Source organism: Coturnix japonica, chromosome 1, assembly GCF_054131305.1.
Source record: "Coturnix japonica strain WE chromosome 1, WE-NBRP24, whole genome shotgun sequence".
Lineage (NCBI taxonomy): Eukaryota > Metazoa > Chordata > Aves > Galliformes > Phasianidae > Coturnix > Coturnix japonica.
The window spans coordinates 153,981,392-154,000,139 of NC_140663.1; the positions used below are offsets into that span (position 1 = coordinate 153,981,392).

Consider the following 18,748-nt stretch of genomic DNA (forward strand, 5'->3'; position numbering starts at 1 on the left):
ATTGATCATGATACGTACAATCAGGCATTTTACAGTCTAAGTGCCAGACTAGATGAGAAGTGTGAGCATCCATGAGCATATTATCCCTCTCCAGAAGACTGGTTTATCAGTATTTAGTAGTTCTCTATGCAGCGCTCACCTTCAGAAGTTTGGTTTCCTACATTAGCTGTTAATAAGAGCCTGGCCTGTTTGGCAGAGGTTCAAAAATTGCTGGCTCATAAATAGAAATGCATTAAACTTGAACATCTGGAGTGTTTCCAGTTACCTACCGTGCGTTCTCTTATAGGTTATTGTACCGATGACATGAATGCATGAACTGCACTTCAGGCTGCTCTTAAATCATTACAGTTTGCAACCTGCAGCATGAAGACAACCTGATGCAAGTATTGACTTATTATAATATGCTTGGCTTCCCCAGCAAAGCCTTACAGTTGTGGCTATTGCTGTGTTGAGGAGAGCAGATGGTGACTGTGGAGAGGGATTTGGAACCAGTTGTGGCTGTTCCACTGTAACTCAGGGTTGCTCACAAATTGGTATTTTCTCCATAATTGTGTTGTGTTCATTGTACAACTTCTAGCATCCGTGTCCCTGCAGTACCAGGAGGAACAGAGATGTGTATTTGGTTTCTGGGATTTTGTTTACTGTGTTCAGTTTTGGGTACCTCAGCACAGGAAAGACATGGAGGTACTGGAGCAGGTCCAGAGAAGGGCTATGAGGCTCGTGAAGGGCTTGGAATCAGCCCTACAAGGAGAGGCTGAGGGAGCTGGGGCTGTTTAGTGTGGGCAAAAGGAGGCTGAGGGGAGACCTTATTGCCCTCTTCCAGTACCTGAAAGGTGCTTACAGTGAGAGTGGGGCAGGTCTCTTCTCACTGGTGACAAGTGACAGGACGAGGGGAAATGGCCTCAAGTTGCACCAGGGCAAGTTTAGGTTGGATATTAGGAAGAACTTCTTTACAGAAAGGGTAGTTAAGTACTGGAATAGGCTCCCCAGGGAGGTGGTCGAATCGCCATCCCTGGATGTGTTTAAGAGCTGTTTGGATTTGGTGCTCAGGGATATGATTTAGCAGAGGGTTGTTAGAGTTAGGGTACTGGTTAGGCTGTGGTTGGACTTGATGATCTTCAAGGTCTTTTCCAACCTGGGTAAGTCTATGATTCTATGATTGAGAATTGTGTTGGCGTCACACACATTCGCTACTTGTGAGCTATGGGTGAAGTATTTCCTTACCTCATTGTAGAGGCTATGGATTCTCTTTTTTTCCTTTAGGGAATTGCATTGCTTATGAAAATGCTTTGCAACGTATCTTTGTTCCCGACTGTTCTGATTTGCAGTTTCTACTGTTGTCGGTTTGTTACTGTTGATTCACTTTACAAAACTACACTTCTTAGAGGTTTTATATATCTGCCTGTTTGCAGCTGTGGCATTTTAAACACCGAGACTAAAGGGAATAACCATTTGTTTCACATCACTTAAAAGGAGTCTGTCAAATTACAGTGAAATAGACGTGTTCCACAAAGCACTTTTCTTCTGACAAAAAATAGCAATTCTTTGTTCTGTTACAAAACATTTCACCAAGTTTTGCAGGAATCGCTTTTCTAAAATAGGAAAAGCTGAGAAAGCAAAGCAGATATTTTAGAGAAATTGGATGTTAATTTCAAAGAAAAACTGGTTCCAATTGAAAAGCACAAAAGCTGCTGTACTGTAATTGCCACACCTAACTGTGGTCATTCTGCTAGCTTGTGATTCTTTTCTTATAAGCTGAAGAGAATTTGGTTATTGTTTTTAGCTTAAATAGCTCATGTGCCACCTCATGGATCACTGGGTAATTATATTTTATGTTTCTGTACCAGTAACATCCCTGTACCTCAGCAGTGACATGAGTAACATCTGTCACATACACTTCGTCCTTTTCTCTTCACCTCAAGGATCCAGCAGTGTATTCTGTTCTCAGGACTTCCTCTGTTTTAGCTTGTTTGTACATGCTGGGCCCTTAACTGTCAGCCTTATCTGGTGTCTTCTCAGAGGGTTGGCTGATTTGAAAGATAAGGAGGAATCTGGATGGTCATTTTTACAGATTTCAAATTGGCAGGAGGAGACCTGTGGGAAATGATAGATTTATCTCTCAGGAGTCATCAAAGAATGGGCACGGTGAGTACTTATGAACATGTAAAGCAGAGGAAAAGTTTAAATATTAGCTCTCATCTTGAAGAGTCGCTTAGATGTGAGGCTTTAAGCAGCGCTACATGTCTTCAGTATTTCAGCTGTTTGCCATGTTGCCCACTTAAAGTGAACCTGTTGTATTTGTGTTGGGAAAGGCAAGGTAGGGCATTTCTTACACTGTGATTGTATGATGCTTTTACAGCCTTTTGGATTCTCTTAAGTTCAGTCCTTGACCTTAGGCAAAGCCTAGAAGGAGTTGCCTCCTGAGCAAAGCAGCTTTCCCTCCTTACTGGAAGCTGCCCAGGCCTCTGAGGATGCTGTGCCTGTGGTTCCTGGGGAGCAGAGCTTCAGGAGGAGCCAGGTGAGGAAGGAATGCACACCTGTCTGCTGAGGCCCACTAGGAAAACACCTCATGGCAACCTTGTGCTGGCAGCTGTAACATGATGCAGGCTGCAGCATGTATGAAACTGCTCTACTGACAGAGAAATCTTGGAGTGGAACCATTATTGTCACTTGTAGTTTAATATCAAGATCCTATTTGGAAATGTTCAGTGTTGATCAAGGAGTCTGTTCCTTATGCTTTACCTTTCTGTGTTGCGTGCTTTGGTCTTCTCACTGCTCACCTCCTGACTTCATGTTCTGTAGAATCAAGGTCCTTGTGTACAGTCTCTGTAATAATAAACATATCTGTTGGTCTCCAGATTCGATGGAATTAGAGTATCAGAGGATTAAGTTGCCTTGAATGTTGTGGTACTAATTAGGGAGGTAGAGAAGTCTTGTACTTACTGATAGTACAAGAAACATGTTTTTGCACCCCAAGGGGCTGCTTCCCACCCCCTTGAATACATGCACCCCACTTTGGAGATCCCTGGTCTCCAGGATTGATATTTTTACAGCCTTTCAGGGCAGCCTGTGCCAGTACCGCACAACTCACAATGAAGATACCTTTTTGCCTTCTGATCAGATAAAATTTCCATTCCTGTGGTTGTTCATCCTTCTGCTGTGTGCCTCCAGGAAGACTGGTTTGAGCTCTCCCTAGGCACCTGTAGGTAGTGGAATCCAGCAGGTAGGTGACCCCTAGTCTTCTCCAGTTTTCTTAGCATTTCCTGGGCTGTTATTTGCTTAAACCTGTTTGTCTTTGGGGCACTTCTTTCATACTGAGGGGGTGGCTGGGAAAAGCAAAGCTGGATGTGGTTCTCCAGATGCTGCCTTGTAAATGCTGACTGTCTGGGAATAAGCACCCATCCCGTGCTTCTGCTAACGCAGTCCAACGTGCTGCCAGCACGCGTTGCTATGAGAATGCATGCTGCTGACTCATGTTCTTTTACCTTGGTGATCCAGCTGATTTAATGCTGATGTGTTTTCAGAGGCTGTCGTTAAGATCAGCTGCTGGACTCTTGGGGATGGAAAGGCTGAGCCTTTTCAGTGCAGAGGAAATGCACTGCCCAGTGATCTCAGCCTTTCAGTGTTCCTTAACCCTTAACGAACAAGTGATCGAGTAGCAGTCAGAGTTGTACGTATCGGAGAGGAATACAAGTGTTTAAGGAGAAAATCCAAAGGTATTTATGGATTGTCTAATTGTCATTTTAATTTAGGAATATATACTTGTATACTGAACTATTGAGTAAGAACTCCTTTGAGCCTTAATGTCATCTGGCCTTCTGGCTTGTTGGTACAGATTCCTTAATGATTCCTCAGACATCACTCCCGGAGTCTCTAACAAGTCAGATATAGGAAATATAAATGCTTTCACATTGTTTCAGCTTTGGTAGCCTTCAGAAGACTTGAAAATCTTCTTAAGATAAAGAAAATGAATAGCAGTATAATTTGGGGTAGTAGGGATGGGTGGTTTAGTGCAAAGTCTTGTACAGAACATTAACTTATCCTGCTTGGTAACAAACTCAGGACAGACAGCATCTTCCTGGAATGCTGGGACAGACTCAGTGTGGATTCTGAAAGAATCCTGCATTGCACTTTGAATGTCTATGTCATGGTTTTTTCATACTAAGAACATTTGGTACCAAGAAACAACAAAAAAGGCTGTTTATGCAGCAGTAATGCTGTGTGTGAGTTAGTCTATATTTCTAAATAACTGTGCCTTTAAGGGGCTACTAGCAGGAAATTGTCTCAGCTGCTTCTGTACATAGCAACAGCATTATCTGTCTATTCATCTAAGGTGTCTTGCTTTTCTAGTCCTTTTTAATCTACTGGAACGGTGCGGTTAGTTGGCCGTAAATCCTTAGATTTATCTCTTTGCTTTCCCCCCTTCTTTACTACCTGTTAGCTTTCAGCGGTCTTGACAAGACTAGTTAAATCATCTGTTGTCCTAATGCAAGCTGTTTCTCTTCCTCAGGACCTCAAGTTCTGAGTCTGAACATTCCTATTGGCATTAGGAAACCATGTGGAGATGAAAAACAGCTCTACCATCAAGAGCTGCAGGAGTGGTTTTACTCACAGTAAGGTGAAAATGTTGCAGCTACTCTACCTGTGTTGGTCTGTATCAGGGCATATGCAGTCTCTACCTCTGTTCACCTGAAGGTGGATTACTGGTGCTGGAGGGTAACTTTTGCAGCATTGCATCCAGGTCTGCAGAAGTAGATCTTGTGGTGCTCTTTGTCCGAATATCTGAAATCCTGGAGTATTTCCTACATGGAACAATATTGTCCAGAAGTCCCAGTCATTCTTAGTATTCTTTTGAACAAATACCAACAGTTGAAAGTGAGGGTGTTGGAGACAAAGCTTGTTAAATTGTTGCAGTAGTGCTCCAATTTGTTTGCAGCCAGAGGCAGGAAAAATATTGTCCTTGTTGCTAAATGAGGTTCTGTTGTGGGTGTAACTCATTAGCAGTTTTTGGGGGGAACTTGTGCTTTTCTGGCTGTCCACTTCTATTATATTGTCCTTCTAAGAATCAGCCCTTCACAGGATTTAGTTAATCTTTCTTTCTAGAAAGAATAGCTTTACCTTGATGGATTTAAAGCCTTTAGGTATGTCTGGCTTTTTAAAAAATATATTTTTAAGTATTCATGCAATTTTAGTATAGTGAAATGACTAAGTCTTTTATCACTGTTATGGTTTGTCATTTCCAGTCTTCCTTCTAACTTCCTTTTTGTTTTTTCCTGAGAATCAAGTTAAAAACATCTACAATGAGAAGCCTAGAGCTAATCCTTCTCATCCTATTTGAAACTTACCTGCTCCGTAATGCTACATTTACCATTCATATTTTTGACAGCTGTCATTCCAATTCTAATCCAGGTAATGATTTTTTGGGGGGAGAAAAAATGTGTAATGCTGGGAATGGTCTAGTTGTTATACCAGTGCTCTTATCAGAACCTTTATCTTCCACCAGCAGATTCTTATCAATTGGATAAGCTCTTTTCACCAGTCGTGCTTGTCTTTTAGTAACATACAGAGTTGACTGTGGACCTGTTTGGTGTCAGATGGTGTTGGCTGGCATGAGCACATTGTCCCGTTTGCCCTTTTACAGTAGGCTATTTAATGTGAGACTTCTGGTTTTCTTCCTGACCTCTGAGACTTGCCCAGGATTCAGGTTATATGGAAGTCTTTTTTTCAAAGCTCTGGGTAGATCTCTTCTTTCAGAAACTATGAGTGCAAGGTAGCTGGTTCTGTTCATATAAGTGCTCTGTGCCCACTTGATACCCTTAGATCAAACATGGTATAATTGTATCTTTTCCCAAGATAGGTTTATTGAACTTTTGTTATTTTGATGCTAACCTTTTCTGTTTTATCTGACATCTTCTGCTATGCAGTTCTTCTACCTTTACACATTCCTGTCAGTTCTTGTTCTCGTAGCTAAAGGGAAGGCATCTGCAAGTGGTAGACGTACCACATCTACTGACAAGTGACAGGATGAGGGGAAATGGCCTCAAGTTGCACCACGGAAGGTTTAGGTTGGATATTAGGAAAAACTTCTTTACAGAAAGGGTAGTTAGGTACTGGAATAGGCTCCCCAGGGAGGTGGTTGAATCGCCATCCCTGGATGTGTTTAAGAGCCGTTTGGATGTGGTGCTCAGAGATATGATTTAGTGTAGGGTTGTTAGAGTTAGGGTACTGGTTAGGCTGCGGTTGGACTTGATGATCTTCAAGGTCTTTTCCAACCTGGGTAATTCTATGATTCTATCCTTCTATGATTCTGTGATGGGTATGGCAGTGAACACCAGTGTCTACAGGTTGGTGCCTTTTAACCAGTGGTAGGGAGAAGATTTTTATTGCACATAACACTGGTCCACGTTTTTGTGAGGCTTTAACCATGTGGCACTGCAAAGAAATCTAATATTGTATTGTCAAGAAAGCATTGATTTACTTCTTTCTTTAGATTGATTACGCAGCCTGACAGGTAGCACTTCTATTATTGTTGTGAAGGACATCAGGAATAACAGTATGCCTGGTGCCTCCTGTCAGGACTTATCAGTGAGCAGCAGTGCTTCATCTCCAGAATAAATCAAACCCTCAGACCCAACATGGGACTTAGCTGTGTCCTAGTTAAAGCACTAAAGTCTGTGCAATAAACTGAAGTACTTAGGTGCCTATAGGAACCTTAGTTTCTCCTAAATCACATTTTTATACATTTGCAAGAAAAAGAAAAAAAAGAAGCTTAGTACAGCTGTTAAATACGTCCAGTGCTGTTTACGTGCTGGAAGAGCTGCAGAAGTGATCGTGGCAGTCATATTTGCATTGGTTTGGGTTATGTTTAATTCTCATCTATGTCCAATTTGATGGGTGTGCTTTGATTTAGGCCCAACAAATATTGCAAGTACTAAATGCATCGCAAGCTACAAATTCAGGCAAAAATCACTGTGTGATAAAGGAAATCAGCGCTCTTTTATGTAAGAGTCCAGTCATTAGTGGGATAGCTTGGGAAAAATGAGCTTGATTCAAATTAAACCTGGGGAAATCCATGTCTGTGTAGACCTGAAGTGTGTTGTATTACAGTCTGGAGTATTGTAATCAATTTGTCTCTGACTCTATAGCTAGTTCTATACCTGTGAGATTAAGAGATGTCACAAGAGCAAGCCTGTTTATAGGTACCGTGGGAGAAAGCATGTCTTAATTCTAACCCCTGCTTCCAGGCTGTGTGTTCATTTTGCATTAAGTGGTCATTGGATATTATCCTGGGAAGCTTACCTTCAAACCTGCTAGCTTGAAAGATGATCCAAGTAACTCTCATCAGCCCTCTGCCACCTGCACAAGCCGTGGGGACTGATGGTAGCCTGGAGGACTTTTTTGATGTGTGGGAAAGCTTTTAAAGAAAGGTAGGGATAAGAAAACTTAATGCCTGGGAGACTAATTGGTCTAATTAAGCAGGTATAAATGTTTAGATGTACAGAGGGATGTGATTTAATGGGGGAACGTTGATGGTAGGTGGACAGTTGGATGGGATGATCTTTTCCAGCCTTAGTGATTCTGTGTCTCTATGAAATGGCTTGGCATAAGTAGTGATCAGTTCTTAAATAATCACAGTTAGGTTTCAAAGACTTTTAACCTGGAGGGACTTTCTCCCCTCAACTTTAATCTTTAGAGTATACCAAGAAAGTAAACGATTGATCTAAGATCATTGCAGAAGGCTTTATTTTTTCTTTCTCCAAGTTCATAATTTTAGGGTAGGACAACCTTTGGAGCAGCCAAACTGCACTGTATATGTATAGCTGAGATATTGTTTGAGACACCTGTGCAGGAAGCTGTAACAGCAGCTCTTGGAGTTAATCAAATAACACCTCTAGAACATACTGCTGGAGTCATTCAGCTGGCTCCATCCCTTCCATTTTGTCAGGTATTTTTTCATTTAAAGCAAGCTATACGCTGTGACTAGTAAATGTCTCTCTGAACAGATGGTGTATTAGTATTAGAAGTGTTTATAAGAGAGTTTCATTAGCCAGATGATCCCAAGTAATCTTACTGACTGTCAAACTATGTAACTTTAAAAGTTGTTCCTGATTTGTTTCACCAGGCTACAGTAAGTGCTGGTGGAGGGAGGCAGTTCTGCTTCAGAAATTCTGTGTAAGCTTTTCCCCAGCATATTTATGTATAAATTTGATGTGAAACACTGTTTTCAAGATGGAAAATGTAATTGACTTATGGGAATTCTGGATGCGCAATTTGCCTCTAGTGAATTTTTTTCCATCTGTCTTTGTTTTGTTAAGAAATATCAGTTTCTTAATTATTGTTGATTGCTTTTTTTTCTTCTTTTATTTCAGAAACCAAGTGTGAGGGTTTAGTGGGACAGGGTTGAGAAGGGTACATGAAACCAGCGTAACCCAGTGATGTTGGTGATTTATTTATTTAATTTTTAATTAAGTAGAATTACAGAAGCCATTTATTAGACTCATAATACACATTTCCTGCATGGAAAAACTGTAATCATCATCTTGTCTTAATTCCTCATACCACACCAGCACATTAACCGCTTTTTTTTTCTTTTTTTTTTAATGGCTGGTTAATGTCACAGATAAGGACGCTTAGCTGGATTTTCCTTCTGCTGCTGTTACTTGGTGCTCGTCAGAGCTCAAGTGGCTCACTGCTTTCAGGGACCTCTTGCCTCTCTTTATTTCTCTTGCAGTTTTTAGCTGCTAGTAAAGTTATTAAAGGGCTGCCTACTGGCTATGAAAACAATGCTGCTTTGGTTTTTTTAAGTACAGATATAAGATTGTACCTAAGACTTCTTTCATCTCACTTGGACCTTTCAGTTGTTCCTGGCTGGGGTAATAACAAGACGAAAAAGAAAATAGTACTGATGCTGCCCCTGTTCATAGATGTTGGTCGATACCACTTTGATATAAACAAACATGCTGTATATCTAAGCTCTAAGGCTTCTGTTTTCATATCTTTCCAGTCGGCATTTGGTCAGTAGTTCCAGTCAAATTTAGGCAAAAGTCTTTATTATTATCAAAGGTTAAAAAAAAATCTGGTTTCATATCTCAAAAGCTGTGATGAATCTTCTAATGTTCAGCCACTAGAGGGGGTCTAAACCTACCCTCTGTATAAAGTACGGCTTTTCCTAGTTGGTGAAGTATCTTCAAGTTTATGTGCTTGCTGAGATGAAGAAGCATAGCTTTTAATGTGTGTTCAGCATTGTAAATTGAAAAAACCCAAATCTCACATGAGGCTGTTTTTGAAGGATAACTCTTCTGAGATATGTATAATTTAATCATTTGAGTGACTTTTTCTTTGCAGGTGATCCTGTGAATTTGTGTACCGTCGATGATGGCAGAGCACCCACCATTACTGGATACCAGTTCGATTATAAGTAGTGAAATCCCTCTTCTAACTTCCCCAATTGTTAGCGGGGATGGAGCACAACAGGTAAGAAAACTTAAGTATCTTTTCTTTCCCTCCCTTTTTTCCAACAGCATCATTGATATTGATGCTAGGAAAATCTTCATATGGAATATTTTTGTGCAGCTCTGGTCACAAATATATGTGAGGGACTGAGGTGAAGATAGAACCAGTGCAGAAAAGAGATATTATTATTATTATTTTTTAACAGTGCGAGGCAGAAAAACTGTCTTTGGAAATAATGTTTTCATAGAAATGCAAGACTAGGCAGCTGCCAAGCTGTTGAGCCTTGCCCAAGTCTTAATTTAGAAGCTATGTATTTACATTATCACATGATCTTGTTATGATTGATAAGCTTTGCCTTATGTTAGAGCTTATTAGCTCACACACATGGTTACAACTTTGGCCTCTAGAGTGACTGTCTTCCTTAAAACTGAGCATCTTGAATGGTGGGACTTGATTTGTATGTTTGCATCTGCCTGGATACTTTTTCAGGTATTCTGTTAGGGGAAAACAGTCAAGCTGATGGCTAAGAAAATCACATCTGAAGTTTTTTAATGCTTTATAAGGGTCAGCTCCAGAGAGAAACTGTATATATATACTTAGAAATAATAATTCTCCCCATCTTTAACTTCAGAAGAATATTTTAGATTCCAGAGAAGCTTGATTCTGGAACAGCTTCTAATGAAAGAAAAGGGATGGAAAAACTAAGTGTCATGGAGCATCTGAACAGACTGAGAGATCACTGCCTGTGATGACAGGAGTCTGCTGGTCTCTTGTTTGATCTTTAGTTATCATAAAGAGGAATTGTTTTGCAGGGTAAAAATAAGAAAGGAATGTAAAATGAAATTGGAGCATTGATTGCAGCAGTTCATGAAATTGGGTTTGGGCTGCAGTGAGATATTTGTAGAATAAGCTTAAATGCTGAGAAATCTCATTTATTAAATGCACTGGCAGAACATTCTGGAAAAAGAGAGAAGAGGCAATACTCAGTCTTGCTTTCTCCCAGTTCTGCTTTCAGATACTGAATTTGGGAAGCAGTAACATGTAAAGAAACGAATGTTACTATTTTCTTGCATGTTTGGCCTTGTAAAGTTTAATTTTGAAGCCTTGCAAACAGAAGGGAACAAAACGTGTATGTAAAGTTAAGCATTCCACCATTTATTTCCTTTTCCAAAATGTTAATTTTTTTACTATTGTTTAAAACTTCTCATAGTCATGTAGCAGATTACTTGATGTTGGGATGAATCTCTTCAGATCACGTAGTCAAATCTTGCCTCTGCAAAGCAGGGTCAACTAGAGCAGGTTGCCCAGGGCCGTATCCAGTTGGGACTTAGGTATTCCTCAAGAAAACTGACTCCACAGTATATTTCTCAGTGTTCAACCACCCTCAGAGTGAGATGATTTATTATGCTTTGTTGGTTCTTAATTTGTTCACGTTATCTTTTGTTCTGTCCTTAGTGCCCTTAGGAGGACTTAGGCTCTGTTTTGTTTATTCCACTCTGCTCCCAGGTACTTGGTGCACACTGATAAAAAGATCCTCACCTGGACCTTCTCTTCTCCAGGCCGAACGCTCCCAGCTCTGTTTTTCCTTACACATTAAATGCTACAGTCCTTTCAGCATCTTTGTAGCTATTTGCTAGACTGCAATATATCCACATCCCTCATACTGAAGAGCTCAGAACTGGGCCTACTACTCCAGGTCTCATAGCTACTAGCTGAGGGAAAGATCACTTCCCTTGGCCTGCTGGCAGTGTTCTGCTTCATGCAACACTGGAAGCCGTTGACCTTTTCTGTAAGGATGCATTGCTGGCTCTCATTCAACTTGTCCACCTGGAACATTAGGTCCATTTTTGTAAAGCCATTTTCCAACCGTGGTGTGTACTGTTGCATGAGATTGTTCTTCTCCAGAGGTGGGACTTTGTGTTTCCCTCCACTGAGCTTGAAGATGCCTGCTGGTCCATTTCATTTGCTTGTCAAGGTCTTTCTAGCTGGCATAACAGCTATCAACACCTCCTCCAGACTTTCTACCACTTGCAGACTTACTGGTGGTGCACTGTGTCCCATCTTATTCTGCCCCACGACAAGCACTGAGGTGGACAGCTGCTGATAGCTACTTGCTGAGGCTGGCAGTTCAGCCTGTGCTCAGTCCATCACACTGCCTATGTCTAAACTGTAGCTCATCATTTTCTGTATGAGGATGTTATGTGAGACAGCATCAGAAGCCTTACTGAAGTCATGACAAGTGGTATCTACTGCTTTCCCCTTGTTTACCAAGCTGGTAATTTCACTGTAGGAGGCTATACGGATTTGTCAGTTTCTTTTTTGTGAACTGATATACGTTACCCTCAGTCACTTTTCTAAGTCCACAGTGTGTTTTGGAAATAAGTTCTGGGAGGATTTACCCACTCATCTTTCCAAGGCTCAGTGTGTGGTGTCTACTAGCCTGGAGCTCCCTCAATCCTCTTCTTTAGTCCCCTTTTGAAGACTGCAGTGACATTTGCTTTCTTCCAGTCCTTGGGGACATCCCCTAATTGCCATGACTGTACAAAAGTTGTTGAGACTGAAGAACTGCTTCTGCCGTCTCCAGAAATAAGACTAGCAAACTGTGCTGTCAAACATCCTTTGTAATGGTGTGGGACTTTGAGTCAGATATATGCCTAAATGTTCTTTTGGGGATACTTTTTCATTAAAATGTTGATTCTTCTACCGAGCAGGACTAAATCTGGAAAACAAGCAAATAATTTGGTTAAAGAAGGAAGTTGTGGGAGTTGTTGATTCTGAGAGTAAAACATCATATATACTGTAGGTGTCCCTTTTCATAAATGGAGTTTCTTCATAGGAAGAGGAACAAGTAGTGCTAGTGGTTTTCAATTAAAAGGAGAAATACATTTTCAGCTTGCAGTGATCAAGCCCTTCACTGATCATTGAAGTTATTTTTTTCTTCCTTCTGTGCTAACTAACATTGCCTACTGTTTTGTGTTCCACAGTGATTAGTGAAAGTCATGACTTGTTTTCTGTCCTTCCTTTCCACCTGATACATGACTCATGAGGAATTTACAAATGTGCTTTATCAGCGGCAAGAAATTTTACAGGAAGCCCTTTTTATATCTGGTGATTTAAAAGCCATCATTAAGCAGAAAAAGGTTTCTCTATCTAAAACATGGGCAATCCAGAATTAAAGGCACCATTTACTTTGTCAAGGTTGCCAAATTAAGGCTTGTCTATGGGAAAGGCAGACAGACATGCATAGTTACAAGTATCATGTATACAGACTGGATTGAGCAGTCCTTGAGAGTAGCCCTGCAGAAAAGGATCTGGGAAGCCTGGTGAGTGAAAAACTCTACATGAGCCAGCAGTGTGCTCTTGTAGTTTGGAAAGCAAATGATATCCTGGGCTCCATCAGAAGAGGAGTGGTCGGAAGGGACAGGGAGATGATTGTCCCTTTCTACTCTGCCCTCATGAGGCCCCCATCCAGAGTACTGTGTCCAGGTCTGGGGTCCCCAATACAAGAAAGACAGGGAGCTGTTAGAGATGGTCCAGAGGAGGGGCACGAAGATGAGTAGAGAGTTGGAGCACCTCCCCTGCGAGAACAGGCTGAGGGAGCTGGGCTTCTTCAGCCTGGAGAGGGCTGCAGAGTGACTTCATTGCATCTTTCCAGTACTTAAAGGGAGCCTATAAACAGGAGGGAAGTCAACTCTTTGAAAGGGTGGATAACGTCAGGACAAAGTGAAATGGTTTTCAGTTGAAGTGGGGAAGATTTAGGTTGGATGTCGGGGGAAGTTCTTTACCATGAGAGTGGTGAGGTGCTGGCACAGGCTGCCCAGGGAGGTTGTGGATGGCCCATCCCTGCAGGTGTTCAAGGCCAGGTTGGATGGGGCCCTGGGCAGCCTGATCTATTGTAAAATGTGGAGGTTGGTGCCCTGCTTGTGGCCAGGAGAGTTGGAGCTTGACGGCCTTTGGGGTTCCTTCCAGCCCAAGCCTTTCTGTGTATGCAGTGCAAACACGTTCTATTATACTGATGAAAGCAGTATGTGTACATCCTCAAACAAAATGTATCGAAGTACAAAACATTGCACTCGGGCTTTTTTCACATGTTTTGAAATATATTTTTAACCTAAATACTAACTCACTTTTTTTTCTTTTTTATTATGATGTCTCATCCCTCCAGTACGTCCCTCAGTGCCACATTCCTATGTCTCTTAACTCCAGGGCTGGGAACCCTGCTGCCTCCCTGGGAAGCCTGTTCCAGTGCTTGATCACCCTATCTGTGAAGAAATCCTTGCTGCTGTTCAATTTAAACCTCCCCTGGTACAACTTGAGGCCATTTCCTTTATCCTGTCACTTGTTATCTGAGGCCAGACTGACACCCTCCTTAAAACTTCAGTTAGTTGCAGAGAGAGATGAGGTTTCCCCTCAGCTTCCTCTTCTCTTAAACAACCACGATTATCTCATCTGCTCTCCTTCTAGTCCCTTCACCAGCTGTTCCTCTTGGCTGAGCTAGTCCTAATGCAGGCCAAGATGCCATTGGCCTTCTCAACCACCTCTGAGTGCTCTGCTAGCTCATGTTCAACCAGCTGTGATGAGCACCCTGAGGTCCTTTTCTGTCAGGCCCTTTATCTCTTTCTCAAGCCTATGCCATTTCATGGAGTTGTTGTGACCCAAGTAGCCAAGAACCCAGCAGCAAGCCTTGTTGAAGGCCATGTGATTGGACTCAGCGGGAGCTGTAAATGAGTTACTGGAAAGATATAGACCATTCAGTACTTTTCTAGAACAGTATGTATCTTCAAGATCTATTTCAAGTACTTAAAGTTCTGCTAGCAGTTTAAACTTGAAACAGTAGTACAAATATTTGAACATGTTAAGATGAAAGGTCATATGCCGGAGAGAAGTGTTTGATCAGGTTAAAGCTGTAACTTTCCATCGTATTTTAAAACAAAACAATTCACAAGATGAGTTTCGCAGAAGCTGGTATTAGTTTCACAGGACAAAACTGAGGAAAAGAGAAAGCAGAGCCCATTAGCTCCTCCCATTTTATTATGCACTGCTTTTACACTGTATCATCACTCTGTAGTGTGAATGGGAAGTGTACTCCATAAGTCTCAGTGATAATGATGGGCATGAAGTATGAAGGAGCTGAAAAAAACCAGCTGATTCTAAGAGAGCATTGTATGAGGACAGAAGTGCTTTGGGGTTTTTCATGTAAGGCTGACTGCTGCGGTGAGGCTTTACTGATGATTGCTGAGGTTGGATATGAAGGATAGTCCTGGTTTTGTGGTGAGGATGAGTTAACCACAGGGGAAAATGTGGAGGAAAGTTCAATTTTTCTTTAACAGATACATTGTTTTCCTGATAGTAGATTAGAGTTAAATTGTTTCAGACAGTCTCTACTGCACCCAGTGCTCTACCCAAGACAAAACAATAAATTACTGACAGAGGTTTGCAGCAGCCTTCCAGTTCTGGCCCTCTTTGCACCTTCCCACTAAAGCCATTAAGAGGGACGTCCCAATCTAAGCCTGGTCCCCTTCATTACCAAGAAGGTAGACAGCACTCTGAGTAGCCCCTTCCTAAACATTTTGTTTTCTTTGAGGGGCACAAATTGTTTGACCTCCAGTCAAGTTTATTTCTCAGTGAGATACAGCCAAAAAGTCATACCTGCAGGTTGTGAAGCTGGTCATTTGCCTTAGATGCTTAGTTTATCATAGAGCAAATCATAGAATGGCCTGGGCTGAAAAGGATATTAAAGATCATCTAGTTTCAACCCCCTGCTATGGGAAGGGTTGCCAGCCACCAGACCAGGCTGCCCAGAGCTACATCCAGCCCAGGTATTTGTGTATAATATATATGGGATGTGTGCTGTACATGTAGTATGTGAGGTTAAGTGGAAATTCTCTGAATTGAAATAGATATTTAGCATTAAATCTACAGGTTAGTATTTCTAAAGTGGGTTTTTTTGAGTATTAAGACTTTTGATCTTAATGTTGGCATTAACCTTTTGATAGTCTTTGGTCAGAGGTGCAGTAGACAGCTATAAAAGGAAGTACTTCTAAAAATTTCTTTTTATGGCTTTCTGATTATATGGGCGGAGTTAAAGCAGAAAGGTAATAAAGATCTGAATCAGATTGCTAAATGCTTTTCCTCAGTCTTACATCTGATACTTCTGTTTCTGAAAAGCATATGGTACATAATCAAGTTCCAGCTTGCTTTGGCTTTGCCTCGCTGCTGGAAGTCAAGCCTAGAACTGCATATGTTGCGTGATCTTTTTCCTCTAAGAAAAAAATCTGTGCAAAATGTTGTTTAAAAACATTCACTGTTATAAATGTTCCCACAGCTTTCCATATTGTGCTCTTTTCCTTCCCTTTATCTTTGTTTTGATTTCATAGAGTATGTGCATGGCTGCTTCTGTCTTATTTTTTCACTTCCCCTTTGGCTCTATTGGATTGGTGTATATGTCTGACTTTTTCAGGGACTCATTAAAGCTGGTTTTAGTTGACAATTATTCTTCCATCCTTCAGTGACTTCTTAGCATTGAAATGCGACAGAATTATGTCCACCAGATTCACTAGCACTCTTTTGTGTAGAATACTGTAGCTTCATTGTACTGAAGGTGATTGTCAAGCTGCAGTGTTTATTAGTACTTTTGTGTAGCAATCATCACTGAAAAATACATTTAAAAATACTTGTCTTGGACATTTCATATGCAAAAAAATATTTTCTGTAGAAGTTGGTTACGAGTTTTTTTTAAGAAGGCTGTAAGGATGTGACTTTTAATACCCAAAGATTATTAAATCCTTCCTGTATCTCTCTATCACTCATATTCTCTTGGTCAGGAAGAGTGAAGTCTTAAATGTAGACTGCTTTTTACCTCTGAGAGCAATTTTCTCTTGTGCATTTAAGCTGCATCTTTGATTGCAGATGCATTGGAAACTTGCTTTACATTTGAAGAAGAGGGCTTTGTTCTCAGCAGAAAGTGATAGAATCCAAAATACCCTCATATTTAGTTACATATGAATATTGTATTGCTCTTTGATGGAAAGGAAAAAGCAGCATTGGAATTAGTGCACGGTTTATATTTGCATCTGAATATATTTTAGTATCTACCATCTGAAATAAAAAGAAAGAAAAGAGAATGAAGGCTATGTAGTTCTCAGCCTTTCTACTTGTATTCAGTAGAAGACTCATGGGATTAAATAGTTTCATAAAGCTTCTCTGAGTAGTCCTCCTCTTTCTTTCTAAACATCTGATTTAATTTGTGTGCTGTGAATCCTAGCTCAGTTTTAGTCTCTAGTTAGATTCCTCCCCGGATAGTTGTGACAGGGTTCCCCCTATAGAATGAACCTCTAGAAGCTGACATTTCAGAGATGTGGGTGGCATGGGAAAATCAGATTTAAAGTCAAGTGTTAGTCACTGTAGGTTGCAAGTACAGCCAATGGGGAGAAATAGGCACGTCTTGGAAGCTGATGTCTGCCTTGTTTTAGTAAGGTTACTGTGCTTATGTTAAATAAAGTACTTTATTTAATGAGACGAGTAGGTGCAAACTGCTTGTGGCTACAGGCATTGAGGTAGCCCAGTTCCTCTCTGCAGTCTGTTGCAAGTGCTCCCAGTTCCTGCGTCTGTGCTCCTCTGTCATCAACATTTGGAAGTGTCCTGTTTAGGCTGAGCCATGGTGACTGCTTCTTTCCTTCCATTGGACATTTAATGTTAAGTAGACCCCAGGATTTGAATGTCAGAGTCAAAAACCTACAGAGTTGTCCTCAGTACTTACATCTGTTCTTCAGAAGGTGGCTATTGTAATCTCTCTGTAAAACAAAAGTGTAACTGCAATTACTAAGTTACTTTAATGACAGAAATTCACTCTTAAAATATGTAAAAATTACACTCTTTGTGAACACGTTGTCTGAAGTACATCCCTTACTGGCTAAAGCCTGTTTCTCGTGGTGACTGGGAAGTTTCTCAATTTATAACTGGGCAAAGTCCATCTGAGCCTCTGTGTGTTCCAGAATTACACATTTCATAGAGCAGTCAGAATGACGTCCTTAGGGAAGAAGTAAATTCTGGTTTATGCACAATAGTTGAAAAAAAAAAAAAAGAAAAGGCCTTTAGCTCTAATTTCTTTCCCTTTCTTTTTGAAAGAAAAGGAGAAAACATGTAGGAAAGATTTATAGGCTGTGTAGTTTCCATCACTTAGTCAGTACAGACTGAGCCTTTCCAACCTCACTGAATTAAGGACAGAGCCTTCAGTTTCTCTCCTAACACTGTTTTGTGTTGTCCATGAAGTGGTTTCACATCCAGCGATACCCAGAACAACACAAATCTGAATGTATGGGGAGAACTTCTGGGAGGTAGAAAGAAGGGGGGGCTGCAAGAGACTACTTCAGAAGTGCTATCAAAACCCATGCCATACTATTTGCATACGTGTGAATGTGTTTTTTAATATTTTCAGAATATGGATCTTTGGCACTTCCTTTTGTAGCCTGGAATTAACATTTCTACTTTAACTAGCTGTCTTTAATACTGCGGGCTTTTAACATATTCCCGTGTCACCAAACTGAGCTGTCATAAGAAATGTTGGGAAACGACGGAGCTCTTTTCTTGTCCATATGCTTTGCAAACTGATGGCCTACATATTTTTAAAGTTTTATAAACTCTTGAGAGTTTCATCTCTCGTTCATCTTGTTTATTTACATTTTTCTCTTAATTTTACAATTGCATTGCACAAGAGAGATTGTTTTTAAAGGGCATTTTTACTTTAATTCAAGTTTCTTGCTCTTGTTCGAGTAACTTTTGTGCTCTAAATCTTTGTCAGAACATAAAGAAGGCAGCATTACCTTCACTCCCATCATTTAATCCCTTGGAATAACTCCAGTATAAATTACAGAGCACTGCACAGCCAGAATGAGCTCAGCAGCCAAGCACTTGGCGAAGTTCTCCACCAGTAACCTGATGTTGGAGTAACTTCTTGACTGTAGGATGAGGCATGCAGCATGTCTCCCATTTGCTGGATCCTCTTTTTGTACTGCAGAAACCTGAAAGGGATCAGGGTAAGTGCTGAAGTAACTCTGCCTCAGCCTACAGAGGGAGAATCAATTGTAGCATTATAACCTTTCTGAAATAACGTATTCAAGTGTTAGGCCAGAGGTTAATCCTGACTACTAATAATGTTGTATATTGTTTCTCATGAATGTCAGGCTGGTTGGTCGTCATTTCAAACATGTCCATATATTACTGACAAAGAAATTCCTTTAGGTGAAGAATGTCATTGATGTGCATCATCACTTGCACATATATATATATATATATA

General features: G+C 40.8%; 1 protein-coding gene across 9 annotated transcripts in view; it reads left to right on the forward strand.

Annotated features, from left to right (window-relative positions):
* Positions 1-18,748, forward strand: part of FNDC3A (fibronectin type III domain containing 3A) — a 101,268-nt gene that overhangs the window by 7,346 nt on the left and 75,174 nt on the right. For 7 of the 9 annotated variants that reach the window (XM_015851816.3, XM_015851815.2, XM_085536153.1 and 4 more), the window contains exon 2: positions 9,346-9,474. In XM_015851816.3, coding sequence (XP_015707302.1) covers positions 9,373-9,474 — 102 coding nt within the window. In that variant the 5' untranslated portion in view covers positions 9,346-9,372. Of the gene's footprint in view, positions 1-3,650; positions 3,717-8,369; positions 8,438-9,345; positions 9,475-18,748 lie in introns of those variants that run through there. The other 2 variants (XM_085536145.1, XM_085536149.1) reach the window with 2 other exon arrangements.